The sequence below is a fragment of the Jaculus jaculus genome, chromosome 1 (genome assembly GCF_020740685.1).
Source record: "Jaculus jaculus isolate mJacJac1 chromosome 1, mJacJac1.mat.Y.cur, whole genome shotgun sequence".
Classification (NCBI taxonomy): domain Eukaryota; kingdom Metazoa; phylum Chordata; class Mammalia; order Rodentia; family Dipodidae; genus Jaculus; species Jaculus jaculus.
Window position 1 is genome coordinate 151,198,084 of NC_059102.1, and position 8,899 is coordinate 151,206,982.

The window sequence follows — 8,899 nt, forward strand, 5'->3', positions numbered from 1 at the left end:
TATGTGAACCCTGTGCAGTAGTAGCTCACAGCACAAAGAGGTCAGGATGAGAGGAGAGAAAGAACTTTCTAGAAGAGATGCATAGCGATGAGCTTATCCTAACTGACAAATACAATGGGCAAAGTGTCAAGGGCAATTGTAGCATTTTAGAGAAATGGGATTAGGTCCCTTGTTATGAAAAAGAAGAGAATTTTTTTCCAGGGTAAAGGGTACAGAATCCCTCTCAGGGAGCATGGCTGCCTTGGTGGAGCAGGCACTTTCCCTCCCCTCAAGTACAGCACCTGGGTCATTGCTCAGGTATATGGACACCAGGTGGCTGTGTGTTTATTCTCCTCCACCAACACAGAACTGACCGTGCAGTTCCCTGTCCCTGTGTCACCTGTGAGTGGATGGGATTGACACTGGTCATGAATAATGTCATATTATGGTCACTTTGTGGTCTTGTGTTTGGTTCACAGGTATCCAGGGTAAAAGGAGTCCCCAAATTTTGATGCATCTTATAGATACTTGATTACTGAGCATCGTGGACAGAGAGGCCTGGAAGTGAGGTCCTATGGAGGGGCCAGCCCATCAAGAAAGTTCTGTTGCAGATAGGCAGGCATTAGGCTTGGAGGTTATTGAAGGCTGAACCCCAGGTCCTGTTTTCCTGGTGGTACTAAAGGAAGCATCACAGTTACCCACCCATAGAACTTAAAATATCGTATGAAAGGGAGGAGAGTGAAAGCATGGATATCCTTGTTGAGATTTTTAAGTTTTATTTTACATATTTATGTGTATGTGTGTGTGAGAGACAGACAGAGAGAGAGAAAGAGAATGGGCCCACTAGGGCCTCTAGCCACTGCAAACAAACTCCAGACGCATGTGCCACCTTGTGCAGCTGGCTTATGTGGTTACTGGGGAATCGAACCTGTGTCTTTACACTTCTCAGGCAAGTACCTTAACCGCTAAGCCATCTCTCCAGCCCACTTTGTTTAGTTTTTGTTTGGGACCATTAAGGGACTAATAATGTCCTGTTCCCCTGTATATCTAAGTGGACACTACTGTCCACTCCAGTAAGAGTTAACTCAATGGAGCCAGTCAATCCCCTACTCAAGAGATACCCCTCATCTAAAGCCATACTGAGGAGGTGGGAGAGATCGTGGTGAAGCCCACAGAATCCCCTCCTTACTTGCAATTGCTCCCAGACCTCACTGCTAAGCTACATGTTTTTCTGAGCTTTCAGAAAATATAACTTTTAGCCAGGCATGGTGTCACACGCCTTTAATCCCAGCACTCAGGAGACAGAGGTAGGAGGATCGCTGTGAGTTCGAGGCCACCCCAAGACTACATAGTGAATTCCAGGTCAGCCTGGACCAGGGTGAGACCCTACCTTGAAAAACCAAAAAGAAGAAGAAAACATAACTTTTTCCTTTCTCCCCCTTTCTGCCTTATCTTTGGCTATTGGCCAAAATCCTAAGCATGTTTGTCCTGACACTTTGGGGCTCTCCCACCTTTTTCTCACTGAATCTTGACCTTACCATGTGCCTGCATTTTCATGCTGAGTGTTATGAAAGGAAGCCATCAGCAGAGATGGCTGTCCCTACTGAGCCTGCGCGAAACCATGAACAAAAGCACTTCACAGATAAGCTGAGCCCAGAGTGCCGAGAAAGCCATTTATTTGCAGTCAGGTGGGGCTGGGGGTTGGGGACGGGGGCTAAGGTAGCAGGGTGGTCCAAAGTGTCCAAGGCAGGGCTGGTGTAGCAGGAAGGTCGTAGCACTGTGTCAGTGGGTGGCATGGCTTGCTCAGCAGGTGGCTGCTGTGACAGGGAGAGGAACAGAGATAAGGGGCAGATGCCAGCCAGAGGTCATTCATCCTAAAGCCCCTGCTCAGTCTTTGCTGTGTAGCTCTGGATCCTCAGAGTGATCCCATACCCCCCCCCATAATCATGAAGGTCTCTGGGTGTTCTTAGGGAGATGATGAAGGGGTTAGGACCATCCAGGCAGAGACTAGGGTACAGGGAAGGCAATGATAAAGAGAGAAAAAAATGGGTTGGAGAGATACTGTAGCAGTTAAGGCACTTGCCTGTGAAGCCTAAGGACCCGGGTTTGATTCCCCAGTACCCATTACCCATGTAAGCCAGATGCACATGCATGCGCCTGAAGTTTGCATTGGCTAGAGGCTTGGTGCTCCCATTTCCCCCCCTGCCACCAATAAATACATAAAAATAATTTTTTTTAATTAGAAAAAGAGAAAAATTTCCCAATGGCCCAGAAATTATACTTGAGGCCACCTCCAGAGTTGCTGGTTCCTACCCAGGGAGATTGGGTCAGATCCAAAGCATATGGACACTGCACCAAGACCCAGCACTCTGGGGTGCTTCACAGTCCTTTAAGAAGGTCACTCACCCTAGTCACTCTCAGAGGTGCACTGCTCTGTAGAAAATAAGAAAAATCCAGGAGTGAGAAGGCTCCCTTGACAGGGCCCCACCATAACAGCTTCTCAGACCCTCCCATGACAAGGACCTGCAACAGTGGCCTGGTGTCCCTGAAAGGGGACTGAGCATGTTTGAGGGGCCACTGCAGAAACTAAGGTCAGAGAGACCTGGGGACACAATGACACAAAGAGATAGAGGAGATATGAAGAAACATAGGAGACGCAGGGCGAGATAGGGACCACGGAGGACAAACGGGGACATTATGGACATAAAGGGGGCATGGGTGGCCTAGGAAGTACACTGGTTTCAAAGAGGTACGCAGACATAGAAGGGGTGCAGGGAAACATGGAGGAGCCACAGGCAACCGAGGGGACATGGGAGAGGGGAAGGTTAGCGTGCATGCTCTCACCACTCTGCTCAGGCACAATGATGTTTTTCTGTGAGAATCCCCTGAGCTGTGTGAATTTCTTAAACTCTTCCAGGGCCTCCGGGTTTTCCTCAGGGTCCCTCCCTGTGGGAATAAGGTCAGCTGAACCGGGATGGGCTTAGGGGTTGGTGAGGGGCGTGCTGCTCAGCTCCATAGGGGCTGATGACACAGGGCAGGAGACCACCCAGCACCAAGGCCAACACCTTGGAGTGACCAGGACAGGAGGAAAAGGAGGGTTGGCAATGGACTAGAAGCTCTGTGGTGGGGACATGCTGAGCCACGGTGATGTTGGAGCTTTTGGCAGATGCTTATCAAGCCAGCAAAGTCTCTATCCAGATGTGGGAAAGCCTTACATGACAAGGGCACTGATCTTTCCTCTGAACCTGGTGGCTCTCTGCCCTACCAGGTCTGCTGTAAGGACATCCCTGCTTCATTAAGACTCTTCCCTTGCTTGAGATCCCTGGAAGTGGCATCAGTTGTGACAACCTCTCCCTGAGTCCTTAGGCCTCCCAAGATCACATCTGCCTCATCCCCACTCAGCTGGTACCCCTTCCACTCCAGAGCCACACACTGCACTGGCAGCATTGTATTCCCACCACCGGGCACTTCCCAGTCTCCACGCCCATAGACTCTGGAGGTAGAGCCCATGGCCAAGGCATGGGGATGCAGGGCGCACTCACTCACCCATGAGCTTTCCCTTGCGGAACCATTTCCCATGGTGCTCGCCTTCACAGTACAAGAGGTAGTGGTCCCCCACTGGCAGCTTCTGGATGTAGATAGTCTTCTTGCCATTAACTGCAAGTGAACATGGAACTAGCCCTTAGGATCCCATCCTGGAGGAACCACTGGAGAACACGTGAAGGTATGGTCTAGAACATTTCAGTGGACCCAGCCAGTCCACTGTACAACTTGCTACAAACCCCGTAAATAAGTGACAGCCACCATCCAGGAAGTTGTCAAGATCAGCTAAGGAGGCCAGAGGATCTGAGAGCAGAGCTTGGCCCCACCCAACTTTCCTGATCCTTAGCATTGGTTCCCCATGGGTCATCAGCTGACCAGTGTGGAGCATGACCCAGCTAGTCCTGGCTGCGCACCAGCCCATGAGCTCTAATGACTGCTGTCACATGGGAGAGGAACAGGTATTTAGTCTTGGGAGCTGAAAAGGCCCACCCGGGAGCTCACTCCCTACAGGAGACACAGGGGTGTCCCGGCACTCACAGGCGGTGTATTCACCAGGCCGGTCGCTTTTCTTCATCACAATTTTTATCTCACGACATTGACCCTTCTTCCTATGAAACAAGAGCGCCCAGGCAGCTGCTGTCAGGATCCACTGGAAACCTACTCAGCATGGTGTCCAGAGCATCGTCCCTGAGCAGGTGACCCCTGAAATCCCCCGTCATCCCCTCTGAAGCTTTAGAATGCTGTTTGGAACTGTATTCCTTCAAAGGAAGGCACCTTTTTGGTCACCAATGCCCAAATCAAGAAAGGAAGAGAGAGAAAGCAGCTATAGCGATGGAAGGGACACTCACCAGAATACAACTGTGGCCTCCAAGTCCCCCCCTTCCAGGGCTGTCACGGTTAGAGGGAACATTTTGTAGGGCCTTTTGTCCTCTGGCATAACCTTGTCAGACACCATGGCCTTTATGTACCAGATTCCCTGAAACTGCAGCAGGCAGACCCTTTAGGTAACCTTGCCCAGGCTCTGGTTTCCCCCCCCCTCAGACTATAGCACACATGCCTGCACCCTGAACAGACACCCCAGAGCCCAGACTGCAGCCTAAACTATGCTGGACCCACACATCTCCACCCGAGAGGTCTGTAGGGTGAGCCCAGTGTTTGGGTTCCCTGGTCCAGTGGAGGCAGAGCATGCCTTACCCTCTAAAGATGCAAATATGTTGGTGTCTAGGATCCAGCACTGGGTGAATCCTCTTTCCTGAAGGTGCTGCCCTGTGAGACCTTTTGGTACTAGACGTCACTTGCCTAGGACCCCACACTCAAACCTCCTGCCCTGCCCTAGCCCTGAAGGCCTATGTCTGCAGGGAGAATGGCAGTGTCCCCTGGTTGCTACTGCAAGGCTGGGGTTTCAGGATTGGAATTTGGCCTTAAAGGACACCTCCTGAACCATGGCCTAAGTCCACGGGCACAGACCAGTAAACATGCCAGCGTCCTCGCCTGCCCACCTCCTCTCTCCATCTCACCTCCTGGCCTTCTGACAGGGCATCCTGGGCCTCAAGGACAGCCACCAGCCCCAGCAGCACAGCGGTCAGAAGCAGAGGCTTCATTTCCACTCTCTGTGCTCAGACAAGGCCTTCACCTGGCGAGTCCACACGAAGGTGCTCTGGCTCCTCAAGGGCGCCCTTTATATACCCAGTGGTCAGGGATGTGTGCCCATTTGGCACTGACCACAGCTCTTCCATCCACGTGTCATGGCCAAGTCCCCATCCATCATGGAGGCGGGACGCTGTTGTTGTTGGGATCTGATGAATATCGGTTCAGTGTCAGCTACGGGCACAGAGCGTACAATGCTGCGCAATGTCTGCTTACAAAAGACCCCGTGGACGGGGGGAATGATGCCAAGGCAGGGGTGATGCACAGTCTGCACCTTGGGCTAAGGACAGAGGGGTTCCCTCCCCAGCCAGGCTCTCCAGCTACCCATGGCCGGCACGTGGTGGAAACTGCTTTCTCATTTCTAGCTGCAGAGAAAGGAGGCCAAGCTACAAAACCACAGAGTCTGCTGGTTGCTAGAGTCACCCAATTGTCCCACCACTGCCTGAACACCCAACCCTACACCTTCCTGTAAGCCGGAAAACAGTATCAGGGGTCTTCTCAATTTAAACATCATGCCCTCCCGCCCGAGCAGATGCCAGGCCCCCTGAGGGAGCCCCGTTGCTTCCTGCTGTGCTGTCCACCGCTCGTCGAGGCTCTCTCACTGCGGACCAGTGCCCACAGGGATCTTGCTCCTTTTGTCTGACTGGCCGATTTTTGTCTCAACTGAGAGTAACGGTTGGACTTCAGGGTGAACAGACTTACCTGGCTCATTGACATGTTGGAGATTGCAAACATTTGATCACTAAGAGCTTAAGTGAAGGGATTTCACCTGTGAGCTCAGGGAGTCTCATCTCCAACAAGGGGGCAAGGGGCTTCTGTTGCTTCTGCCATCTGAAGACCCGCTGAGGGGACATGTGAAGATTCTGGGCTGCCCTGGCGAGACAAAGGCCACGTGGGTGTTCATTACTCGCCACGTGGTGGCGTGGAGCAGGATGGGGAAGAGGGGTCTGCCACAGCCATTCCTGCACCCATGCTTGGGCATCTATCTTCATTTCACCCCTCCAGTGTCCTCCAACTTCCCAGAGAGCTTCATTCCCTCGTCAGTTTGACCCCCCTGATGTGCCCTGAGGGTAGCTCAATGGTATCCCCTTTGGAGAAATGGGTGCAAGAGGCAGCCCGTGTTGGGGTTCGCTGGTGGCTGTCTGGGAGCCCTTGCTGCTGGCCTCAGCCTAGCTCTCCCCCCAGGAGCTCCACCTTCCTTTTCCACCTCTGCAGCTCCTGGCCTAGGCCACCTGCCCTGAGACCCAGTTGACCCACGCTCTGGAGACAGGTGCTGGTCTCACAATGCCATCTTTGTGCCTCTCTGGCCTGAGACTGGAGAGTCCCAGTACATATAAACAATATTAATAAGCACCTTCTAACAAGCCCTGGGGTTGTCCTGACCCCAGAATGGAAGTGTGCCTGAGAAGAAGTCAGTCACCTGCACGTGGGGAGTCGGGGATCAAGTGTTCATTGGGATAGAGGGTTGTGAGCAAGCTAGTGTTTCCATAGGGGGTAGGGGAGAGCTTCACTGTAGCCTAACATTGTCCTTGTTGTGTGAGAGAGCCCTTTATCTAAGTACTTTAGGACATGGGTGCAGACGGGAGGGCGGCAACACACTCTTGGGATTGATGAGCAAAGCTTCCCCATCCTGTGCTGAGTGGCAGAGCTCTCCCTGCAGCTCTCATCATCTGCCTGTCTTGCCTGGGTGCCAGGCTGAATTCTCCAAAGCTCTACCACTACGTTCATAGACACTGGTCAAGGTAAAGCGGCACTGCAGACCACTGGGAGGAGGCAGGCCAGGTGTGCGTTCAGCCCGTGATGGACAGCCACCAGGGCTTGAGGTCATGCTCTGAGGGTAGGTGCTCTCAGGAGACTGCAGGGCAGGAGGCTGGGACAAGCCAGACTGGAGGTCAGGGGGAGAGGGCTCCCATCCCATTTCTCCATTGCCAGAGGCCTTTCACTGCAGGACCCAGTCCCTCATGATGACAGCTCCGCCCTTAGTCTCTCTTTTCTAGTCACATCCCTCATGAACTTTGCCCGGGACCACAGCCGTGACTTCTCGGCACTGCTAAATCCTTCACTGAAGGGAGCAGGGTCTGGCTTTCTATTGCAGTTGTAGGGAGGAGATGTTATGCACAAGGTAAGCTGGTCTGCGTTGTATCACATCTAGAAGGCTTGGGAGAGAGGAAAGCAGTAGAGCCGGCCACACAGTAGGCTGCAGCATGTCCCCATGCCATCTTCTGTTCATCATTTCAGAGACTCTGTCTCCCCCACCCTGAAATCACAATTACAGAATGGAGTCATCTGGAAGCATGAGAGAGACATCAATGCTAGGGGCTGCCTGTGGTTGAATGTGCTGGTAGGGGAGCTCTCTCTGCCATCCTGCAGTAGGGACTTGGGAGACTGCTTAGTGGTTAAGGAGTTTGCCTGCAAAGCCAAAGGGCCCAGGTTTGACTCCCCAGGACCCACATAAAGCCAGATGCAGAAGGTGGAGCATGCGTCTGAAGTTCGTTTGCAGCTGCTGGAGGCCCTGGCGCACCCATATTCTCTCCCCTCTCTCTACCTCTGTTGTCTCTCAAATAAATAAACAAATATGAAATACAAAAAAAAAATTACAAAAGGCCACGTAGGAGAATTGCCATACAGTTATGGTCTGGATAGGAAGTGTCCTCCGCAGGCTCTTGTGTGGGAGGCTTATTCCCAGGAGGTCAGGTTATTTGGTAGGGACTAGAGATTGGTGGTAGCTGGCCTAGTGGGAGGAAATACATCCCTGGAGTTATGTTATCTGTCTATCTATCTATCTATCTATCTATCTATCTATCTATCTATCATCTGTCTATCATATATCTATCATCAATGTATCTCTATCTATTATCTGTCTATCTCTCTCTCTCTTGCCCAGATACCATGAAGTAGCCAGCTCTGCCCACTCTACCTCCCTGCCTCATCACAGGTCACAGAATAAGGCCAAACAACCATGGACAGAAACCTCTGACAACATGAGACAAAATGCATCCTTCCTCTTTAAAAAAAAATATTTTTATTTATTCGAGAGAGAGAGGAAGATAGAGTTGATCGTGAGCCTTCCAGGGCCTCCTGCCACTTCAAGTGATCCCCAGATGCATGTGCCACTTTGTGCATCTGGCTTTACACGGATACTGGGGAATCGAACCCAGGCCAGCAGACTTTACAAGCAAGTGCCTTTAACTGCTGCGTTGTCTCTCCAGCCCCTCCTTCAGTCTTTAAAGTTGTTCTCTCTGGTATTTGCCACGGTGATGTAAACCCTCCTCACACATATCCTTAGGCAATGGGGTGACTAATAGGATCAGTTTTCTGGGCTGTTCCTTTCCTGTGAGACACTCTGATAGGCTCACTTGATTACAGAGAGTCCTTAGGGGGACTGAATGGTCAGTTGCTGAAGTTCTCATTAAAATACCTTTTATCTAAGCCAGGCGTGGTGGCACACGCCTTTGATCCCAGCCTTCTTGGGAGGCAGAAGTAGGAGGATCACAGTGAGTTTGAAGCCACCCTGAGACTCCATAGTGAATCCCAGGTCAGCCTGAGCTAGAGCAAAACCCTACCACAAAAAAACAAAAAACTAAAAATTAAAAAAAAAAAAAAACCTTTATCTAAATTTCTACCCTCTGAATCTCACCTGAAATCAGACTTCTGGCCTCTAGAACTATGCTATAATAAATTTGGGGAAATTTTGTTGGGTTATTTGTTTGGGTTTGGGTTTTCTAATATT

General features: G+C 51.3%; 1 protein-coding gene across 1 annotated transcript; it reads right to left on the minus strand.

The window, feature by feature from the left end:
• Window positions 1-293: 293 nt before the first annotated feature.
• On the minus strand, window positions 294-5,123 carry LOC101608388 (odorant-binding protein 2a-like). The gene is made up of 6 exons (XM_004653864.2): window positions 5,040-5,123; window positions 4,371-4,504; window positions 4,060-4,130; window positions 3,526-3,636; window positions 2,824-2,925; window positions 294-379 (listed from the first exon to the last, which is right to left on the minus strand). The coding sequence occupies exons 1-6, from the start codon at window positions 5,121-5,123 to the stop codon at window positions 294-296; spliced, it is 588 nt and encodes a 195-aa protein (XP_004653921.2).
• Between the last annotated feature and the right edge of the window lie 3,776 nt (window positions 5,124-8,899).

Excerpts from the sequence above, each read along its gene's own strand:
- LOC101608388 (XM_004653864.2), bottom strand. The coding sequence starts at position 5,123 with ATGAAGCCTCTGCTTCTGACCGCTGTGCTGCTGGGGCTGGTGGCTGTC. Across the intron at positions 2,926-3,525 it reads CCGCAAGGGAAAGCTCATGG|GGAGGGACCCTGAGGAAAAC; the intron begins GTGAGTGAGTGC and ends TTATTCCCACAG. Across the intron at positions 380-2,823 it reads CATTGTGCCTGAGCAGAGTG|GTGACACAGGGACAGGGAAC; the intron begins GTGAGAGCATGC and ends ATCCACTCACAG.